This window comes from Myxine glutinosa, chromosome 10, assembly GCF_964187855.1.
Source record: "Myxine glutinosa chromosome 10, kmMyxGlut1.1, whole genome shotgun sequence".
In the NCBI taxonomy this organism is placed as follows: domain Eukaryota; kingdom Metazoa; phylum Chordata; class Myxini; order Myxiniformes; family Myxinidae; genus Myxine; species Myxine glutinosa.
In genome coordinates, this window is record NC_136270.1 from 2818985 (window position 1) to 2843180 (window position 24196).

The window sequence follows — 24196 nt, forward strand, 5'->3', positions numbered from 1 at the left end:
ATTTCCACCACCATGCTTTGCAGTTGGTATCAGGTTCTTGTGGTCAAATGCTGTCTTTGGTTTTCGCCAAACATGTCTTCTGGTACTGTGGCCAAATAGCTCTACCTTTGACTCATCTGTCCATGCACATTGTTCCTGAAGTGCTGGTCTTTGCCTCGGTTTTCATTAACAAACTTGAGTCTTGCCCTGATGTTCTTTCTGGACAGCAAAGGTTTCCTCCTGGCACACCTCCCATGTAGATCAAATTTGTGCAGCCTCTTTCTAATGGTAGACTCTTGCATTTTGACATCAACAGTGGCAAGAGCTATCTGTAGGTCCCGTGATGACATTCTGGGTTTCTTAGAGACTTCTTTCAGCATCTTGCGGTCTGCTCTCGGGCTGAACTTGCTGGGGCGGCCTGGCCTGAACAAGTTGACAGTTGTTTGGAATCTTCTCCACTTGTAGATGATTTTCCAGACAGTCGAATGATTGATTTCAAATTGTTTGGAGATCTTTTTAAATCCCTTCCCAGACTCGTAGGCATCTATAACCTTCTTTCTGAAGGCCTCAGAGAGCTATTTTGATATAGGCATGGTGACGCCGCACACTTCAACAACAAAGAGCAATCCAAACTAAATGTCTGAGGTTTAAATAAGACAGGTTCCTCCAAGATCCTCTCTAATGATGTTCTAATCATTTGCACCTGAGCTAGTGTACCTGATTCTAATTTTAGGTATTTGAAGTCGTGATAAATGTCGGGTTGTACTTACTTTTTCCACATGCGAAATTTGCATTTATGTTTATTTAAATTATACAATGGACTACAAAATGTAAATGTTTCATGATATTTGTTATATTATATCACCTTTATCTATCAATATTGTTGAAATGAAGATCAAATAGCTGTATGTTGAAATATGTTGAAAAAGTCAAAATTTTACATGGGGTGTACTTACTTTTTCACGTGACTGTATGTATCACATGATTACCTTTTCCCTGGAATGTGTTATCCTTTTAAGCTAAAACACTGACAAGCAACTCAAAACACTAAACATCGCAATAAGGCAAAGGCCGTCCTCTTCTTTGTTGTACCCGATATTATATCCACATCATCACGTGCACTATGGTACCTAGCTCGGTAATAAATCGACGTGAAGCTTGCTGTTGGCTTCGCGGTTAAGGTGGTTGGCTTGAGATCTTCGGATCCTGAGTTTGAGCCCCGTTCGTGCCGTTAAATTAACACCAGGTGGGTTGACTCAGCCTGTCATCCTTCCAAGGTCAGCAAAATGAGTACCAGCTTCCTGGTAATTGGGGGGCACTGCATCAGCGGCACAGCTGAAAATTATGCAACAAACAGCCACAGGCCGTATGTGAACTACCCAAAATAGACGTGCACTCCCAATTCAGTATGATTTCCACGTTCACTACCTATCTCACATTATATCCACATGCCTGACCGATCCCAGTTTTAAATGTATGAGTAATTAGTGTTTCTGGGGCATGAACTCTCTTCCCCACCTCTCTCCCCCACCTTCCTCGCCCATGCCTCGCCCTCCACCCACCACCCCCATTGCCTTCTTGCTCCTGGTTATATAGCTCAGTATCTTCAACTTCTGGGGTTTACGCTATAGCTGGGAATTTAAAATGAAGTTGAGTATACTCAGCAATAGGAATGAGAAGGATGTATATTTACTGTGGTGGAGGTGATGGTGTTGCAAGTAGCAGGTGTGACGAAGCGGAGGGAGGGTTGAGGTGGATATCCTACCCTCACCTTTAACGACAGAGGCATTTATCCACACCTTGAGGGTCACCAGAAGTTGATTTAGCCCCTAGAATTGAACCAAAAGTTGCATGCCCCAGCCTTCACCTTTTTCTGAAAACTAAACAACTACTTTGTTTGATTTTGCATGGCAAAGTTATGAATAACTTCACAGCGATCAACTCTGCGAGCCAGCTCACTTTCGATGTTAGTCGAGAGCAAGGTCATGGAATCTTTCCCGAGTGATTGTGCTGCGCATTTAGGTTTTGATAAGCTTGAGTTTGCTGTGCCTGGCAGTGTACAAAACAATCTCAAGTGCTGTATCAATATTGCTGAAAATCTCTTCCAGTTCCAGCATGCGGCCTAGTTCGGAGAATGCAATGGCCGAAGAGAATGTGTTCTAAAAATTTGTGACTTTTGAAATGATGTAATCCGCCAGTGAATGCTCGGCGCACATGCACAGAAACCCCTCACAACAACGGTCATCGGGGTAAGGAATGTATTGTCGTGTGGATGGCTCTATTAAAACGGAGCACACCATGAATGACCAATTGAGCGTTACTTTGAGGCGTTATTAAATCGCGGATTTCACCATATCTGCGCCCGTGGTAGCGAGAAGAAGAAGAAGCTGGACGCCTTTACCTGACGCGTACTCCGAGCAGTCTTCAATTCTGTGGAAATTAAACTCACACGAACCAGATTTTATGTACAAAAATAAACAAGGCTTTATTGCCACAGTGCCGATAATACAAAATAAAACGCGACGCTCAAATAAATGTTCTAAATTGGGACGTCCCCGCACCAGAGTTACACACGGACGAAGGGATAATTAAATGAAAAGAACCGTTGTGTGTGTGGTGTGTGTGGGCTTAGCTCAAATGGCTGAAGTATCCTGTCAGGAACTGTAGGCCCCAAACTCGCCGTCCAGACGCGGCTCCGCGCTTGGCGGGAAGAAGGCCGTCCGGTCGTTGGTGCGAACCTCTCGTTCCACGCTGTTAGGCCTCACCGGACGTCTCGCTCGCCCCTGCCTCTTCACGCTGCAGGGGCAAGCCGCGCTGGTACGCCCGTCGCTCGCACGGAGAACCCAACTCTTCGTGCTCGCTCAACCGTCTCTCCTCCAAAGTCCGAAGGCAAGAGAATATCGAGGAATGCAAGGGAAGTCCAGGGCAAGCAGAAAGTCCAGCGCAAGAGGGGAAGGTCCAAGCGCAAGAGGGGAAATGTCGGTCTCTCTCCACTTTTTATCAAACCCTCGTGACATCCTTCCTCTCTCTCTCTCTCTCTCTCTCTCTCTGTCTCTGTCTCTGTCTCTCTCTCTCTCTCTCTCTCTCTCTCTCTCTCACTCTCTCTCTCACTCTCTCTCTCTCTCACTCTCTCTCTCTCTCACTCTCTCTCTCTCACTCTCTCTCTCTCTCTCACTCTCTCTCTCACTCTCTCTCTCACTCACTCTCTCTCTCACTCTCTCTCTCTCACTCTCTCTCTCACTCTCTCTCTCACTCTCTCTCTCTCTCTCACTCTCTCACTCTCTCTCTCTCACTCTCTCTCTCACTCTCTCTCTCACTCTCTCTCTCACTCTCTCTCTCACTCTCTCTCTCACTCTCTCTCTTACTCTCTCTCTCACTCTCTCTCTCACTCTCTCTCTCACTCTCTCACTCTCTCTCTCACTCACACACACTCAGTTCTCCAATAATGGCCATGTCACTTCTCTCTCATGCCATCGGTCGGTGGACAATCAGATTGTCGCTTCTTCCTACCAATCAGCGGGTCGCTCTTTGCTCTGCCCCTGCCTTCCCGTTGGTCGACACCTGGCCCAATGGTGTGATCTCCCCATCAAACCCTCTCGACCAATCCATCGCGAGGTGGGCATGGCCTCAACCTGCCTGAGCAATGTTTTATCACCATGCTGGCGCAATGCGTGGGCACTTCCTGCCTGCACTACTCTTCTTCCGGTGAGTTTTGTTGTGGGGGGTGGGGGGATTTAATTAGTACGTGTGTGCTAATGGGCCTGTCTAGTGTCTATTGGTGTAGTGCTATATGGGACAAAGGATAGATCACAGAGGTTTGACTAACAAGGTAGTAGTTAACATAATCCCTATAATTAGTTAAAATGCCCCCGTTCCTCGTAATGGGGACGAAGATACACCTTAATCTGACATCCGGGCTCGACAGGTCCTCTACTTATGTACATCGAGATGGTTCTTCTTCTTCACGACAGTCGGAGCATGATACCTACACATATCTACCTGATCTATCTATCACTCTACCCCAAAATTCATAACAGTATATTGTGCATGTCAGATAATGATTGCTATCTTGGAAACAGTATTGGCCTGATGGGGTCTCAAATCGAAGCAGACGCTGATTATCAGCATCATGTTTGACAGCCCAGGAGCCACACTTGGCATCAAGCTTCAAGAAGTATTTCGCTCCAGTAAAACGATAATTTTTGCTCTTCAGGTGTTGGGGTTCTGTGATGTGAGTGGATCAAAGCACGGTTCAGGTGACGAGGGTCTAGGCAGACATGAATGCCACTGCCTTCTCTGTGACGTATATTAATGAACTAACCCATTCCGATGGTTCCTCAATACTCCTCATAATGCCAAGATGCTCCATGTTGTCCAAATCAAACTAAATTTAGGGATACCTTTTTTGGGTTGATTTCTTCATGTTGCCGTACAAATTAATTTGGTAGTCTATTGAACTTTTCACGTATTCAGCCAATCTTACAGTTGTCACTGTGCATTTGGTTTGACTTCATCAAGCTGCTGCCTCCTCATCTTGGCAGGTACATTCTCTGGATACATTGATTTTTGGAGAACATTTTGTGTATGGTGAGGAGATTCCATGTTTTGATGTCTGGTTTATTGATTTCCGCTTGTGGCCGGTTTATTATTCCACAGCTCTACTTGAATACTGGTACTGCTCGTTGGTTTATGACTTTGGTTTTGTTTCTCGGGGAAAGTTCCAGTATATGTTTTCAGGATAATTTGTGTTCTTCGCAGGTATTCTTTGGCAATTGTTTTGCACCTTTTTGTGACAAATTTAGTGGAACTCTTTTACTCCAAGGTATTTGTAAGATGCTTCATTTTCCAGTTTCTGTATTGTTGTATCTCAGTCGATTTTTATGTTGTCTGTTTTTGTTGGTTTACCTTGTAGGAATGTGCACTCGGCACACTTATCAAGACCAAATCCATGTGAATGTTTCCACAGTACGGCTTCACAAATTTGAGTTGTAGGAAGTTTTTGTCGTTTGGTGCGAAGATTTTTAAATCAACCATGTACAATAAATGTATCGCTTTTCCTGTCTATTTGGACATTCTTCTTTTGGATGTTCGGGTGTATCCATGTCCTTGCTCATTAATGAGGTTGCTTCGTGGGTCAGGCAAAACAGGAGGGGTGAAAGGCTGTCACCCTGTAGGTCCCGCGTTGTATCTTCACACCTGGTATTTCGATCTTTTCTTCTGATTGTTATAATATCAATGTGGTATTCGAGAGCTCCATTGCCTTCTTAATCAGTTTGATTATTTGGGGGTTGATCTTGTACATTTGCATGCATTTTATCATCCATGAATGTGGAACACAATAAATAGCTTTTTTATAGTCTAACCATGCTGTGACCAAATCCATTCTGTGACCAAACGTAGACAGGTTATTGTTTGGTATTTGTGAGTTAGTCGGGTTTCTTCAGATTATGGGACGAGGATTGTGTTACCTTCTGACTTTCTGAGTCACTCACTCATCTAATGTTTTCCTTGAGCTTTCCTCCTGATTGTTTCCACTTTTGAAGATGTTAACGGTGCTTTGGGAATGCTGTCAGTAATTTCCTTTTTAAAATCTTGTGAAAATGTTTTATTTGTTTTGAACGCTTCAATTTTTCCGTTTCACAGATATTATAATGCAGTGTGACAGAACAGAAATTCGATGACATCAGGTAAGAAGCCAGCCAGCATTGCATTGAATCGAGCAATTTCCCACACTTGTTTAGAAGCATGATCGATATAATTAACCATTGAATGATAATTTAAATGCACTGTCATTTTTCAATATCAGATTAATGAAAAATCATCACAAAATGTAAAAGGGGAAAATTGCGATATTAATGAGGCACTTTCATTTGACTCTGAAAAAAATGTGTGAAGTTATTTCATCATCCAGTCGTACCCAGTGGTCACAAGTGAAGGAGTTATTCAGTAATTGAGCAGGAAATCGAGACAAGAGAAAGAGTTCAAGAAATTGAATCTCTTAAGTCTGGTTCTTTAGGGAAGGTCGATTCCCTTCTGTTCACAACTTAATTTCACTTCAAAGTAAAATAAAACTGTTGGTAACACGTCATATTAATTGTGTTCCGCTCGATGGTTGCGTGCTTGGTTGGACTAATGTAGCCATAAGAAATACATAGCGGATCAAAATACCAACCTGGAAGGTATCGCTATCGAACGGAGGTTCAGCTTTCGAATGATGTGGTATCTAAAAAGAGGACGCTTTGGCTCTTAATAGTAAAGAGGATATCTTTTTGATAAACATCATTGAATTAAAGTTTTATAAAATGGCCTAGTTGGTCAAACATCTAAATTGGCCATCCTTTCAACATGTTATGTGTTCTTAAGGCGGACTCTTTGCTTGATGCTCATAACTTTTTGAGATGTTTTTTTTTTTTAACATCCACGTTTGGGTCCAAATCAAAACTCACAAATCCTTTTCAAATTTCAAGTCGATCGAATGAAAATTGACGATTTTAGATATACGGCCTATGTTGACCTTTGTCCTCAAGTTAATTAGCAGTTGAATTAAATGACTAAATATGCAAATCCTGTTCAAATTTCAAGTCAATCGGATGAAAATTGACGATTTTGGAAATCAGGCCTATGTGACCTTTTGACCACAAAAGTAATTGATGGTGGGATTCAATGACCTGAAATGAAAATCCTCTTCAAATTTCAAGTCAATTGGATGAAAATTTACGATTTGAGAAATCAGGCTTATGTTGACCTTTTGACCACAAAAGTAATTGATGGTGGAATTCATTGACCTGATATAAAAATCCTCTTCAAATTTCAAGTCAATTGGATGAAAATTTACGATTTTAGAAATTTGGCCTATGTTGACCTTTTGACCACAAAACTAATTGATGGTGGAATTCAATGACCTGATATGAAAATCCTCTTCAAATTTTCAAGTCAATTGGATGAAAATTGACGATTTTAGAAATCAGGCCTATGTTGACCTTTTGACCACAAAAGTAATTGATGGTGGAATTCAATGACCTGATATGAAAATCCTCTTCAAATTTCAAGTCAATCAGATGAAAATTCACGATTTTAGAAATCAGGCCTATGTTGACCTTTTGACCACAAAAGTAATTGATGGTGGAATTCAATGACCTGAGATGAAAATCCTCTTCAAATTTCAAATCAATTGGATGAAAATTTACGATTTTAGAAATTTGGCCTGTTGACCTTTTGACCACAAAAGTAATTGATGGTGGAATTCAATGACATGGTATGCAAATCCTGTTCAAATTTCAAATCAAACAGATGAAAATTTACGATTTTAGAAGTTTGGCCTATGTTGACCTTTTGACCACAAAAGTAATTGATTGTGGAATTAAATGACCTGGTATGCAAATCCTGTTCAAATTTCAAATCAAACAGATGAAAATTGAGGATTTTAGAAATTCCACCTCAGTTGTTGATCTTTGGCCTTGTTGACCTTTTGACCTCAAAATCAATATACTTCTTGTTTATGATCAACTCTACCGTTGGGTGAAATTTCGTGAAGATTGGTTTCAAATCGTGACCTGTAGGCGATTGACATACAAACAAACAGACGGACAGAATAACGTATGCGACAAACCAATACAAATGGAAAAAAATCGATATCTCAAGTAAAAAGGAATAAAGAAGACAAGCAATCGATTTCATTTTTCAAGACCATTGTTTAGCAGTGAAGAAAAACATTGACAGTAGTGTTTCACAGGTGGGGTGCTGCATCCCAAAGTGTGTCCACTCAGAGAGGCACTAAGCTGGAGACCCATCTGTTAGCATTGATTGGTGGACATTAAAGGTCCCTCGATGAAGAGGAGGCGAGTATCACCAACACCCTTGCCAAATCCCAATTTCTGCCCAAATTGTGCTTGCAGAGGAGATGGACACCACCAGGTCTATTTACTGATGGAAATGCCAACATTGCATCTCCAGCAAATGATTACGTCATAGGATACATGATGATCAACTCAAGATATAAGGTATGATTGTGTAGGTACTTCTGAGATGGTGCTTTAGCACTTTATTTGGGATATGATGGGTACCACACAGAAATGCAATTCTTCACATTCTCAGACGTATTTTGGAGACTGTGGTTGCACTGAAGAGGCTTCGGCCACCTTCAGTCTGTCACCTGATGGGTCATATCCTGATGGTTCGCACACGAGGGTCGTACGACACGTCGACCGCAACGAATCGCAGGCCTGGCAAATCAACCACGACCACAAGTCGAACAAGTTTTTCACATCAAGTAAAAATCAACAAATATTGTTCATGAAGAGGAGGAAGGAAGCGGGAGGGCCGACGGAAGTTGTGGGAGATATGTTGAAGGCAGCAGGAAGTTGGGGGTGTGAAGAGAATGACAGAGATCTGTAATCTGGTGGTGAAAGAAGGCCGCATTCCAGTGGATTGGGCACTGAGTACCCTCGTCCCTCTATACAAGGGGAAAGGTGACCCTCTGGAGTGTGGCTTGTACCGAGCAATAAAGTTATTGGAGCATGGAATGAAGGTATTGGAAAGGGTGTTGGAGAGGAGGATAAGGAAGAAGGTGAAGATCGACGAAATGCAGTTAGGATTTATGCCAGGAAGAGGAATGACAGACGCGCTCTTTATTGTGAGGCAGTTGCAGGAGAAGTACATGGAGAAGAGGAAGAAGTTGTTTCTTGGGTTTGTGAATCTGGAGAAAGCATTCAATAGGGTGCCACACAAAGTATTGACATGGGCATTGAGGAAGTTAGGAGTGGAGGAATGTTTGATCAGAGTAGTGATGGCAATGTACAAAAGAGCGCGCACAGCTGTAAGGACGAAGGACGGGAACAGTGGTGAGTTTGAGGTGAAGGTGGGAGTGCATCAGGGGTCGGTACTAAGGCCACTACTATTTGTAGCTGTGATGGAGGTGCTGGCTCAGAACGTAAAGGAGGGTTTACCGTGGGAGTTGTTGTATGCAGATGATCTGGTGTTGATTGTGGAAAGTATGGATGGACTGAATGAAAAGATGAACAAGTGGAAGGAATGTATGGAGACAAAAGGTCTGAAGGTGAATATCGGAAAGACGAAGGTGATGGCAAGTGGTAAAGCATGTGGTGAGGTGGTAAGAACTGGGAAGTGGCCATGTGCTGTGTGCAGGAAGGGTGTCAGAGTGAACTCCATTCAATGTACAATGTGCGCTGAGTGGGTTCATCAAAAATGTAGTGGTCTGAGAGGGTCATTAACCAGTGTGGCAGCTACATTCATATGTAAGGTGTGCACAGAGGGAGCTGCAGATGGAGGAAATGTTGAGTTGGATCTTGGAGACGGCATGAAGCTGGAAGATGTGAAAACATTTTGCTACCTCGGAGACATGCTGAATGGAGAAGGTGGATCAGACTCGGCAACGGTTGCCAGAGTGAGATGTGCATGGAAGAAGTTTCGGGAACTGAGTGGCGTGCTGATGAGGAGGGGAGTGTCGTTGAAGCTGAAGGGAAAGGTTTATGCTGCATGTGTGAGAAGTGTTATGATTTATGGGAGCGAGACATGGGTAATGAACGTAGAGCAGCAACGAAGGCTGGAAAGGGTGGAAATGCGAATGGTTCGGTGGATGTGCGGAGTATCGTTGAGAGAGAGGAAGACAAATTATGACTTGTGAAAGATGATGGGAATAGAGCCTGTGATGGATGCTGTGAAGAGGACCAGGTTGAGATGGTTTGGTCATGTGTTGAGGAAGGATGAAAGTGACTGGTTGAGAAGAGTGATGGAAATGAATGTAGAAGGAAGTAGAGGACGGGGAAGACTGAGAAAGACTTGGCTAAAGATGGTGGAAGAAGAAATGCGGGCAAGGGGGTTAACAAGGAGAGATGCAGAAAATAGGGCAAAATGGAGAAGATTGTCATGGGGACCGCAAGGCTAACCCCCACTCTGGCAGGGAAAATGGCCTTAAAATGCATGTTGTTGTTGTTGTATAAATGTGTCATTATCTCGTGGACCATCGTGTATACGTTTTTATACCATTTGTGTTTGCTTGAAACGTTAATGTACAACTAAAACTGCCTGAAAATATATAAACTTTTTTGCACTTGCTTATTAGATAGTCTTCTATGTCTCAATATTATCCGATAAGAGACCATTCGGAAAGTTTTCCACTGTTTTATTTCTCACAATCTGGTTCCTGGTGGCTGGGCTCTGGCCTATCATTACTGTCATCCTGGTCAATGGATGCATGAATCATGGATGTATAGACCTGTCGGATTAATAACATAAATGCCATAAGCCATGATGCTCAAGAGTTGTTGTGGTTACGTCACAGGTTCATCATGTTATGTTATGCATGTCTGTTGCCAATACAGTCTGCACCTACATTTCCATTTCCATGTCATTCAGCTTATCTTCAATAAATGTATGAGTGGATGCCCACTTTTGGATGCATCGTATTCCAATTCTGGGAATGATTTGTTTTCATGGTAATTAATAAACCAATTTGACTCTTGTTGGTTGTTGTCTCTATATGCGGGTTTTAGGATTTGGGAGGAAGTTCTCCCAGAACCAAAAATCTCCACCTTTACCGTTTTTTCGGTAAAGGATCATTATTCATGAACCATATTGTGAAACTTCATTCTCATAGTTTCGTTCCAAGGTCTCTTTTTAGAATCCTCACTGAACATCTGACAGCCTCCACTTGTAGCTCATTTGTATCTATCTTCTCATTCTCTGTATCACGTCTCCACTTCTCTGTCATTTAGCTTTTCCACGACTCTAAGAAGGTCATCCTTAACACAACGGACATGGCGACATTAGAAGGAAAACATCCTCTGCTAAACCTGTTTTGCATTTCGGAAAACTGTGAGAAAGAATCGCGAGAGACCCTGAACTTTCTGTCCATTTCTCTTCCGCAACACCACAAATTTATCAATAATTGAGATGTGTTCCTTATGCCAGTCACAGGCGCGTCCTCAATTCTAGATGCCATTATTTTTATTCCCAAAATGAAAAAAAAGTAAGAAACTTGATATTTGCCAGAGAAATTTACATTTGATTTTTCATAAACTTGGGCCTTTCAGCCTGGTGTTGGCTTCGCGGTTAGGGTGCTGGCTTGGGATCCCAGGATCCTAAATTTGAATCTTGGTCGATTGCTGAATTAATGCCAGGGGGGTTGACTCAGCCTGTCATCCTTCCGAGGTCGGCAAATTGAGTACCAGCTTGCTGGGATGAATGATCCCGGTGTGTACCCCGATTTAGAATAGGTACACCGTATCCCTGCGCATCGAAAGAGCGTGACCAAGGGTTGGTGTCAGGGAGGGCATCCGGCCATAAAAACATTGCCTCAAAACAGGGAACCATGATTGTCATGGGGCATGCATCGTATTCCATCACATTCCAAACAGGGAACCATCGTATTTCAAGGCTAACCCCCTACTCTAGCGGGGAAAAATGGCCTTAAACCGATCATTCATTCATATATATAAACTTGGGCCTTTCAGGCCTTTCAGGCCTTTCAGTTAAGCTGTTAAGAAATCCTAGTTAAAGGCAGGGTGATATAATCTTTGGGATGACCATCGTACGGAGTCGTGAAATTTCGAGTCTGTGTCGCCATTTTTCATAACTCCGGCTCTAGCTCCCAACCACGATGACCTGCAGGTTTCTTTCGATAAACAATGAGCAAATCCAACCGAAAGACCCAACGGATCAACAAATAAATCTTTACCAACCATTTCCTCTTCATATAGTCATTGTAGCTTTGGAGCTTGACAGGTCGATCCCTTTCAGAGTTCCATATTGGAGATCTGTTCCTCATGCCACGTCACTCTCATAGAGCTCCGCTTGGCTTGTTTTCAGAAAACTTCTGAAAAACTTTACCAGGTTGAAATTCCTGTCTTTTTCTCTTTTCTTTGTCTTTTATTTTCTTTGAAAAAGTCTTTTTCAAAATCTTTTTTTACTCTTTTTTTACTAAAAAGTCTTTTTTTACTTTGAAAAAGTCTTTTTCAGAAATAAATATTTACATGGAAGCAATGCTTACTTAGGATTATTACGCCGTCAGAAAAAATGATTAGCAACGACCCGAACCCGAACAAATAATTGACCGAAAGCATTGACTCGTACCTTCTCGCCCTGAAGAACAGAGAGGAGGAAGTTCTCACCCGGCTTGAACATTTTACGGCAATTGGCCCAAACCGTATCACAATTGAAACGCCATTATATGTTAATGTGATTACTGTTGGTGACGTAGGCATATGCATCATCGCTATTTGCGCATGCGCGTCCCGGCGGTTCCGGTGTCTTGTTCATCCTGGTGTACTGTTGACTCATGCCTCGTCACCCGACAAAGTGTGGTGATTAAATGCTGATGTTACAACAAAGCCTTAACCTGTTTTGGTTGGGCATTCGCTCTGGAGGAAGGAGAGGCCTTTACCATTTACTGGCGAAGCTTAAAAACCAAAGTAATATCTTACAGCTTTGACCTGATATTCCAATTGGTTACACTTTAATCCCGTACGAGTATTCTCTCAATAATTCATGCAATAATGATTTTTGTTTGGACATTTATCGAAGTCTTCATCGTACTTTGTGCCGTTAACTATTGATGCGCATGACGGATTGCTGTAGTCTGTAGATCTCCAAGTTGACTTTTAAGTTAAAAAAGAGACTTGTGTCAAGTTGGGATACTATAATAACCAGGTAAAAGGTGTGTATTTAAAGGGCAGGTGTTTACATGTTCTGCTGCATCTCAATGTCCTCGTTTTGTCCTGATAAATCCTTCCCATTGAACGAATAAGCCGATGACTGCTGCTGTTTCTTCTTGTGGAGCCACACACCTAATACGATAGCGAGTACAAGGACACACAATAGAGTTACCACGATGGCTATGATGGTGCTGTAACCATTGGGTTCGCAATCGGAAGCATTGCAGCCATTGAAGGTCGGGTAAAATGTGTCGCCCTCCATGGAATCGTGGGTAGCATGCACGTCTGGGAGTACTTCTTTGGGTGTGCTACGAGATACGTCGTTTGTAGGTGAGCCTGATGTTGCTTTCATTGGAGATGCGAGGGTTGGGATAACCTTAAATGTCAGTTCTTCACTGTTGATGCCGGGGCTGTATTCTGGTGTGACATAATAAGGGATCGGATAGGTCCGAGCATCCGTAACTATCTTGGGGTCCGATTCATCAGAATGGGAAGCTTGTTCTATCATGGTTGCCTTTGTTGGTGCCCAGAACCATTCTGGAATGAAATCTTTCACATCTTCTGGCCAACTGGTACCTTGTAAAACATCGAAAGATGGCGTTGTGAATGCCTCAACCGGTGCCTTGGTCAGCTCCAACGTTTCTTGTTCACCATGTTCAACCCGTCTTGAAAAGTCCTTGTTGTGTTTTTTATTTTCCAATAGCTCTTCCTCGGGCTCAAGAAATACATAGCCATCCATCCAGGAAAGGCCATTAGTGACCTCCCTGGTTCCTCCCACACCTTCTACCTCTTCCTCGGTCAATCGGGTGCCTTCGACGTCAAATCTGTCCTTGTTGGAGAAATCCATCTCTTGATTCTCATCATGCTGTTCACCTTTGAGCTCGGATTTCGGTCCAAATTGTACAAACGGATCCTCCGGAGCACTCTGCGCCTCCGGCAGGTGCAACATCTTCTCGGCAGAGGTACTCCGCAGGGTCGACACGTTCTCACGGTTTATCTCTCTCTGGCTGATGTCATGAAGCTCTGACTCAACTGGCATAAACGAAGGAACTTTGAAAGAGGGGTCCTCTTGTGATGGATCATCTGCAAAGGTGGGAGTGTTTGGACAAGAAGTTTAATATGAACAATAATTATTCATTTCATTTCAACAAGTGTTAACTAATGACTGTAATGATTGCATATGAGGCAATATTTCCACTCATCTTAACCCTCCCTCATACATTCTTTGTTTGACAAGCAAAGCAATGAAGATCCCCCACCTACTCTTCCTCCAAGTGTCTCTTTACCATCATTCCTGCTTCCTCCTAGTGTCCCTCTACTGAGAGTTTCTCCGTATCCCACTGTGTCTAGGTGTTTTTTGTGTTCTAGTTGTTCTGTAATGCTTTGTTCAGATCTTTTCTGTGTTCTACCTCTTTACCAGCCTCAACCTTGAAAAAAAATACAAAACTAGTTTGAAGGAACCTTTTGTTGTGCATATCGAGGCACATTTCATGGATACATTTTCCTGTGCGGAGGTAGCTTGTTAGTGACCCTGTTCATGTCCCGTTTATTAAAATTTCTGCTCTCAACATGGTTTTTGATTTGTTACATATCTCTGCTCAGCATTCTCCAAAAAGATGACGCCCACCCGTAAAACATTTTGGAAGTATCCCTTTTTCAAATGAAGTCATCAAACCTTTTCTGGACAAAATCAAATATAACACTTCGTTTTTGTTTGATGAAAACGTTGGTTGGAGTTGTAGTGGCAAACCCGTCAGCGATTAACATAAGTTTTTAATTCATGTTGTAGCACAATATAATACTGCATATGTTCCTTATTGTTCCCTATGTTCCTTATTTTTGAGAGATGCGATTTTTCTGAGTCTTTCTGTTATATCTATCTTGAATCAGATGAAAGTCAGGAATTTTGCAATTTGAGGCTGATAATCATGTCCAATCGTATTATAAACATACATTGCCTTCACAAAGTATACACACCCTTTGACTTTCTTGTGTTACAGCCTGAATTTAAAATGGATTAAATTTAGATTTTTTGCCACTGATCTACACATAATACCCCATAATGTCAAAGTGGATTTTGTTTTGAGAAATCCGAGTAAGTAATTAAAAATGAAAAGCTGAAATATCTAATTTACATAAGTATTGTTACGTTTGTGTGGGTAGGTGAAGAAATAACTTAGGGAAGTTAGGAATGTATAGTTTAGAATGGACCGTATGCCACGAAGAAGAAGAAGCTAATAGGAGAATCTATTAGTATTAGTTTTACCTCAACATTTGTTATTGTCTTTACATTTATTTTCATTACATTCATTATTTATTGCATCTTACTTTTGTGTGTCTTGTTTCGTTTCTTTGTTCTGTGGGTTCGGATTAACCCTGTTAGTCCTTGAGCCAACCGGCCATATTTTGAAGTGAATGCTCCGGCGGGGGGAGTAATTCTCATTATGATTTTCCATTAGACCAATGTCTCAAGTGTCAGAAAAGGTGTGATGGACATCTGAGAACGGTAGCTTAGTGCCCGGATGGACGCCATCTTTGAAACCACCCAGCTCGAAAATGCCCATTTGGTGGGGTACATTGTTGCACGTGTATCTGGACTTCTATACTAGCTATCGATGTGCGGTTGACGACTAAATATACGTCCGATGTGTACCGTCTAAATAAAAAATAATATGAAGCATTTTGTTTTAGATTAATTATTATAAAAATCAATTATCGAAAAAAAATCATATATTTTTCAATATTTTATTATTAGACTTGTACTTTTTTTAGTGAAACAACACTGGTATGATTTTCCAAATTATGCATTGTGCTACACCGTTTATCTGTCTATAAAAATAACTCAAAAACTAAAACATATCATCCACCACGAGTTTACACAAAAAATATATGAAAAGGCATGCACTTTCCACAAACCGAAACTATGTCAGTTGGAATTTCCCGCCGATAATCAACCCACAGAACCCAGTGCCGAAAGTGACGTCAGTCTATTCTATATCTATATTCTATATTCTATATCTCAGTCTGAGATTTGTTGCGGTGACCTGATTAATTTCTGAGGGGGGGGGGGGGGGGGGGGTGGGTGGCTTAAGAACTAAAAGTGAACATGTTAGATGGCGCCACATACAACTCTATTATAGAGTTGTATTGTGGCGCCATCTAACATGTTCACTGACTTGGATGAGTATGTCTATGTAAGCTGGCGAGCTTTTCGGATATCGGAGTAATCTAACGTCAGTCTTTTTGTTCTTTCAGCTGAGATGGCCGGTGTCGAGGCGAAACGGGCGAAGATTGAACCTGAGTCCGGAACGTGCATCCTGTGCAGCAAGAAGTCGCCACTCTCTGAACTAAGCAAGGCAGCGGGCAACAGTTCTTGGAAGACATTGTGTGACGCAGCCGCAGTTAGAAACTTTTATCCAATTCTAAAGCTAGTCCAAGAAGGCGCAGTTGAACTTCCTAATATTCCAATATTATACCATAGGGCTTGTAGATCAGACTTCACTCACAAAAACCACCTAGCTACTTTGACCAATGCAGCTAGAAGTTCTTCAGTTGATACTGGCGATGCGGTGCGACGGCGATCATCACGGGAAGAGACAGGATCAACTTCAACGGTCTACGATGATAAATGCATTTTTTGCCAGCGTGCTTCAAAATTCATAAAAGGCAGTCGTACCCGTGAAACAGTTGTCTTGGCTGTTGAACTTCGAGCAGATAAGACAATAAGAGATGCTGCGACAGCTCGCAATGATGAGAGAGTTTTGGCATTGACTACACGAGATATGGTTGCAGCTGAGGCTCACTACCACTTCTCCTGCTATAGAAACTACACACGGCCCCAAAAACCTCAAGTAGAAACTGACATTGAAGATAATATCGAGAAAAAAGAAATGATACGATGTATATTCAATTTCATTCGCACTGACTTGTTCTTGAACCCGAGGATTGTTCCAATAGTTGATGTTGCAACAGATATCCTGTCTTCAGATACATTTTCAGTTGATGTTCGTGACTCCATCAAGAAGAATCTGCAGCGCACATTACAAAGAGAGTTTGGAGAATCGCTCATCTTCTTCAATGTGAAACACCGTGTATACTTGATGCCCGATAATCTGACAAAGCGAGAGATTGCTGCAGAGTGCGTAAACCTGAAAGCAGAAGTGAAAGCATTTGAACGAATGGACGGTGAAAGTAACATTGTGCGTGCAGCTACTTCAGTGCGACACCAGATCAAAGATGCTCATTACAATGAACGTTGGCCGCCTCAGCCAGCAGAACTCACTTCAGATTACGTGAAGATACCAGATTCTCTTCGTGTATTTCTGCATACTTTGATTTGCGGGAGTGGGGGTAGCTCTGCGCGTGCCGACACACTGGTATGGTCGATGGCTCAAGATATCATCAATGCTGTACACCGGGGTACCATCAGAACATCGAAGCATGTCCTACTTCCGTGGGTCATGAAAACGCTCACCGGTAATACAGAGGTCATCAGAATATTGAATCGACTCGGGCACGGATGTTCGTACACAGTTCTGGAAGAAATCGAGACAGCGCTATGCATAGACAAATTAGCAAGTGTGGAGAAAGATACAGTACCACTTCCGTCACATGTGCACCCTTCGGTCCCGACTGTATTAGCATTCGATAACATTGACAGGCTAGAGGAATCGCTGAGTGGTGGCGGAACATCGCATCGCGTCAACGGTATCATCGTCCAACCGAAGTCGCAGTCGTGTTTGCCGCCCCAACCTCCATCGGCAGTATCCAAAGCAGATAAGAAGCGATCTATCCCGTCATCCAGCGATTTAGTTCCAATATACAGCGGTGGGAAACGAGAGGGCCCACCTGCAATCAAGCCTGCAGATCTTTCTGACACTCTTGCAGGCGCAACATCCCTTGCGCAGCGCCGAAATCACGTATGGATTATGACTCGCATGCTGGAACCATGCGACCAGACAATCAGTTCGTGGACTGGTTTCAACATCATGACTAGAGATCGTGTTCAGGTGACGGAAGATGTAGTTGGCTACCTGCCGACTATAAACGCGCCTGCCACAGATATGGCAACAGTGCAAGAAATCCTCAGAGAAGCTCTGAACATCATGTCATCACTTCAGCTTGAGCGTATACCGGTGGTGCTAGACCAGGCACTATTTGCTAAGGCGACCGAAATAGCATGGAAAGATGTCGATCGATATGGAAGAATCGTGCTCATGATGGGGAACTTCCATACCATCTGTAACTTCATGTCGAGCATTGGGAAAATGTTTGGAGATGCAGGCCTTCGGGATGTAGCTGTTGAGTCAGGAGTAATCGCTGAAGGTTCCATCAACAGGGTTCTGGAAGGCAAGCAATACAACCGTGCTGTGCGACTCCACAAGTTGATGTACGAGGCACTAATGCGCATCATTTGGAAGGGCTTCCAGGTGTGGATAGAAAGCAATCATCCTGACAAGGAACCCCAGATTCGAAGCACTGACCTCAAAATTCGCAGCATCAAGGAGGATGTTTGCCACGAGACTCTCGCTGCTGCTCTCGATGATGATTCATGTGTACAGAGCTTTGACATGTTCGCGAAATACCTACATTTTCTGCGAACCAAACATGGAGACCTGGCTCGCTTCTGGATGATGTATATTGATATGGTAGAGACCCTGCTGGGGTTGATTCGTGCGGATAGAGAAGGCGACTGGATGCTTCACTTGGCTTGTGTCAGAAGAGTGATCCCTTGGTGTTTCGCAATGAACAAGGTGAACTATGCTAGATATCTACCAGTGTACTATGCACAGATGACGCAACTCCACGAAAAATGCCCCGAGTTGTACAGGCAAGCACTCGAATGTAGCCACGAGGAAGCAGACACGCGTATGTTTCTCCACGCAAAGCACGCCGCTACCCACTACAAGACGATCATCTTAGTGGCAGATGACACCGACGTTCTGATCATCAGTCTTCATCTCAGCAGAACCATCGATAGTCAGCTCTTCATCAGACGAGGAACAAAGGTTCGAGTCAGAATGATCGACGTTGGAAAGTTGGCTGCGGTATTGGGGTCTGGAGTTTGCAGTGTATTGCCAGGGCTTCATGCATGGAGCGGGTGTGACACTGTGAGTGCTCTGGCTAGCCAAGGAAAGATAAAGGCTTTGAAGCTTGTGCAAGCGAATGAGCTGTATCTTCAAGCATTCACAGATCTGGGATCTTCGTGGAATGTACCAACAGACGTCTTCAATAGCATTCAGGCCTTCACGTGTCAGCTGTACGCCAAGAACACGAAGATCGTCGGTGTTAATTCGCTCCGTTATCACATGTTCTGTGCAAAGAAGGGCCAGATCGAATCTGGACAATTGCCGCCTTGTGAAGACTCCTTGATGCAGCATACGCTTAGGGCCAACTATCAGGCGGCTATCTGGCGACGCAGCCTTGAAAACCTACCAGACGTCCCAACACCATCAGCAGGACATGGTTGGGAACTCGATGATGGCGGTTCGCTCACAATCCGATGGATGGCGGGTCTACCAGCTCCAGATGTCGTCTTGAATCTCATCTCATGCACATGCAGAAGGACGTGTCGACCGTCAGATTGCTCCTGCATACTGAATGGGTTGAAGTGCACTGTTGTGTGTAAGCTGCAGGGATGCTCCAACATGGTGCAGGATGATGCTATCGTGGCTCAGGATGCCAATGACTCTGATGGCGACTCTGATGATTAACTTTGTGTGCACTGTATATTGTATAGCATATGTTGTTCTCTATTATAATGCAGGCCAAATTGCCTGAAAATCTTTATAGACAGATAAACGGTTTAGCAAAATGTATAATTTGGAAGATCATACCGGTGTTATTTGACTAAAACATGACATGTTCAATGATACCTCCGCTTGCTTATTAGGAATATACATCGTATGGTGTTAAAATCAGCTCCATACGTCTTTCCAAACTCTAGTAATGAATAATTAATATAATTGGCGGCCATTTTGAAATCCAAGATGGCCACCAAAGTGCAGATTTCCTATGTAACAATTTCCGCCTGCTTATTAGATATCGTATGGTGTTAAAATCCTCTCCGTACGACATTCCTAACTTGCGTTATCATCAGAATAGATAATGCCAGCGGCGGCCTAAGTCATTTTATGCCTCTTTACATTTATTTGTTGTAAACTCGTGGTGGATGATATGTTTTAGTTTTTGAGTTATTTTTATAGACAGATAAACGGTGTAGCACAATGCATAATTTGGAAAATCATACCAGTGTTGTTTCACTAAAAAAAGTACAAGTCTAATAATAAAATATTGAAAAATATATGATTTTTTTTCGATAATTGATTTTTATAATAATTAATCTAAAACAAAATGCTTCATATTATTTTTTATTTAGACGGTACACATCGGACGTATATTTAGTCGTCAACCGCACATCGATAGCTAGTATAGAAGTCCAGATACACGTGCAACAATGTACCCCACCAAATGGGCATTTTCGAGCTGGGTGGTTTCAAAGATGGCGTCCATCCGGGCACTAAGCTACCGTTCTCAGATGTCCATCACACCTTTTCTGACACTTGAGACATTGGTCTAATGGAAAATCATAATGAGAATTACTCCCCCCGCCGGAGCATTACTTTTGGTCTGGCTCAAGGACTATGTGTGTTCCCGATCAGATAAGGCTTCGAACCTTCCCGCTCGTGCGAAAAAGATAATCCCGCCAAGTTCGAAATACGCCTCGGAGTTAAAGCTTGTTTCGGTCATCCGTCATCCAGGGGTCTTAACCCTGGGGACATGACAGTATTCAACCCTCGAAGTCAATACTTCGTAGAAGCGACTTTGGCAATGATTCCACCTTCCAGTCTTCTTGGATACTGGTATGTCTTTACCAGCTTGGCACATCTGGATTTGTGGAGTTTCTCCCATTCTTCCTTGCAGATTTGTTCAAGCTCTGTCAACTTGCATGGGGAGCGTCTTGAGTTTGAGGAGAGGAGAACAATCAATTTGGATTGAGGAGAACAGCAATCATCAAGTCTTTCCAAAGAATGTCAATGGGATTCAAGTTTGGGCTTTGGCTGGGCAACTGAGGGACTTTCATGTTCTTCTTCGGAAGCCATTCCAGTGTTGCTTTGGCTGTATGCTTTGGGTCATTGTCCTGTTGGAATGTAAATCTTTGCTGCAGTCTAAGGTCTTTTGCACTCTGAAGCAGGTTCTCCTCAAGGATTTGCCTGTATTTGGCTTCATTCATTGTTCTCTCTATCCTTACAAGTCTCCCAGTTCCTGCCAATGAAAAGCATCCCCATAGCATGATGCTGCCACCACCATTCTTCACGGTAGGAATGGTATTAGATGGGTGATGAGCTCTGCTGTTATTTTAGCGTCCACATAGCACTTTGCATTCAGGCTGAAGAGTTCAATTTTCATCTCATCAGACCACAGAATATTTTGCCTCATGCTCTCAGAGTCTTTCATGTGCCTTTATGCAAACTACAGGTGTGCTGTCATGTGTATTTTTCTCAGGAGTGGCTTCTGTCTGACCACTCTCCCATAAAGCCTGGATTACTGAAATGCCGAAAAGACTGTTGTCCTTCCGGTAGGTTCTCCATTCTCAGCCAAGAAACTCTGTAGTTCTGTCAAAGTGGTCATTGGGTGATTTATCACCTCCCTGACCAAGGTCCTTCCTGCACGATTGCTCAGTTTGGTTGGACGGCCGGCAGTACGAAGAATCTGGGTAGTTCCATATTAATTTCATTTCCTAATGATGGAACTCACTGTGCTCTTGGGAACTTTCAACACTCGAGAAATTGTTTTATACACTTCTCCAGATAGTGAGGTTCACTATGTTAACAAATATAATTTCGTTCAAAATTTTGGTAGATTAGCAAAACTATACATTTTTGGAATATTCAGAGCATGGAGAATCCAAAAATTAATGTTTTCATTTGCGTAGAAACCTTTGCGAAAATGACACTCAGGACAGTGATGAAGATAGTCAGGTTCACTATGTTAACAAATATAGTTTCTTTCAAAAATTTGGGATTAGCAAACCTGTACATTTTTGGAATCTTCAGAGCATGGAGAATCCGAAAATCAATGTTGGCATTTGCACAGACACCTGCATGGCCGCCATTTTGGATTTTGAAAATGGCCGCCATAAAATACATATTTTGCGCGATCTCGGCTTCTAGTCAACCTAGAGACTTAATTAAATGTGCTAATCCTATGTTTTCTGGGTCAAGGAATCCAATAAAGGCCTCAAAATAGTGCTCAGGATTATAGAAAAGCAACAAACAAAGGTAATTGAAAACCATTGTCTTTATATTTGTGATATAACTCTATTACATAATACATGATATTGCAAGTCCTTTGAAGTTATAGGTTGTTATAGGAAGTTATAGGTAGTATCAGATTGAACTATAAGTCCTATACACAGGATCTACGAGGTCTATACCGTTCAGGAATATGCTTTTACAGATCTTCATCACTGTCCTGAGTGTCATTTTCGCAAAGGTGTCTACGCAAATGTAAACATTAATTTTTGGATTCCTCATGCTCTGAATATTCCAAAAATGTATAGTTTTGCTAATCTACCAAAATTTTGAACGAAAAAACATAGTGAACCTGACTAAGATCTACACCTCACAATTACAGTATATCTCAGAGTTCTACAGACAGTTCCTTGTACTGCATGGTAGAGTTTCTTCTCTGACATGCACTGTCAACTGTGGGACCTTATATCGGAAAGTGTTTCTTTCTATGTCATGTCCAATCAATTCAATTGGCCATCAAGTTGTAGAGATATCTCAAGGATGATCAAAGGATATTGGATGTACCTGAGCTCAATTTAGAGTGTCATATCAAATGGGTGCAATACCTATTGACTCAAGACATTTCAGCTTTTCATTTATAATTATTTTGTAAAAAATTCTAAAACAAAAAATTCCACTTTGACATTATGGGGTATTATGTACAGATCAGTGACGAAAAAAAAATCTCAATTTAATCCATTTTAAATTCAGGCTGCAGCACAACAAGATGTGAAAAATACAAAGAGGTGTTGAATACTTTCTGAAGGCACTGTATAGTACAGTGATGATGATGATGATGATGGTGATGATGTAAGTCACGTTGAGTCCGACGAAGAATGTTGGATTATTACCCTGCGCTCACGAAGCGAAAAGCGGGGTTAAGCATTCACGTACGTACGTACGTGTCTGCATTTCAGTAAAGTAAAGTGTGTGCCTTGTCTGCATTTTAAAAATTCATTTTCTCGGCAACTGTTGGTCCGATTGACATGAAATTTTCACCATAGGAGGGCCTCCTCCTGCAGAATATTTGAATGATTATTATGACGTCATAGGTTACGTGGTACAGGCGCCATCTTGGAAAAAATTCACACCTCTATATCTCTGAAACCGCTCCATGGAAAAAATTGAGACCTGGCTCATTGTCACCGACTTCCATGGGGAATAAGATATGTTAATGATGATGTCATCGGTGCCTTCGTTATGATGTCATAATTCGACAAATACAACACTTATACATCCGATCATTATGTTTTTTTTCAGCAAATGTTGGTCTGATGGACACGAAATTTTCACCATAGGAGCGCCTCCTCCTTTAGAATATTTTAATAATCATGACGTCATAGGTCATGTGTTACAGGCGCTATCTTGGAAAAACCAAAAACGTTGCACCTCTATATCTCCAAAATTGCTCTATGGAAAAACTAGAACTTCCAGGGAAGCAGAACTCAACTCAACTGACTGGACAACTTTAAAGTAGGTCAGTTGTCTGTACTAGATTTGACTTAAGATAGCAACCTACCTTGTGTGATAAGAGTCTCATACACCAAGTTTGATCAAAATCCATAAATATTTGTGGACGTTAAAGTCTTAACGTCGTTTCGGAGCTGAAAACAATATGGCGGCCTATGGCGGCAATTTTGTAATGGATCGGGTTGGAATGCAATAGTAACCTACCTTGTGTGCTAAGGGTTAAACATTCTAAGTTTGATCAAAATCTGTGAATATTTGTGGACGCTAGAGTGTTAACATCGTTTTCATGACCAAAAACAAAATGGTCGCCTAAGTCCACCATTTTTCAACGGATCTGGCTGAAATGTAATACCAACCTGGTCCTTGGGGTAAGGATGCTGCATGTCAAGTTTGATCAGAATCGGTTGATATTTGTGGATGCTGGAGTGTTAACGTCGAAAAGTTAACGGACGACAGACAACGGACGCCGGAGGGTTCAGTATGTGATGAACTCAACTGGACGGTAGTCTAGTTGAGTTAAAAATGAAACATGGCTCATTGTAAATAACTCCATACGAGGAATAGGTGTTGTTAATGATGACGTCATTGGTGCCATAATTATGACGTCATAATTCGACAGGGACAACGCTTAGTCTGATCAGTTTGAAATTTATTGAGCATGATCTATGCAACAATTATTTTGAGAATATAAATGTATGATGTCATCGCTCACGTGGTCTGGCAGCCATATTGGATTTAAAAAAAAAGAAACGTTCAAAAACAGAAGAGTTGGCTCACACCAAG

At 42.3% G+C, this 24196-nt stretch overlaps 2 protein-coding genes across 2 annotated transcripts in view; one reads left to right on the forward strand and one right to left on the reverse strand.

Moving 5' to 3' along the window:
* Positions 1-24196, forward strand: part of LOC137434292 (trafficking kinesin-binding protein 1) — a 1208017-nt gene that overhangs the window by 380779 nt on the left and 803042 nt on the right. The window lies entirely within an intron of this gene.
* The window catches only part of LOC137433646 (sushi domain-containing protein 5-like), a 117262-nt gene continuing 105630 nt past the window's right edge, over positions 12565-24196 (reverse strand). Inside the window, exon 5 of the mRNA XM_068125931.2 lies at positions 12565-13733. Coding sequence (XP_067982032.2) covers positions 12676-13733 — 1058 coding nt within the window. The 3' untranslated portion in view covers positions 12565-12675. The remainder of the gene's footprint in view (positions 13734-24196) is intronic.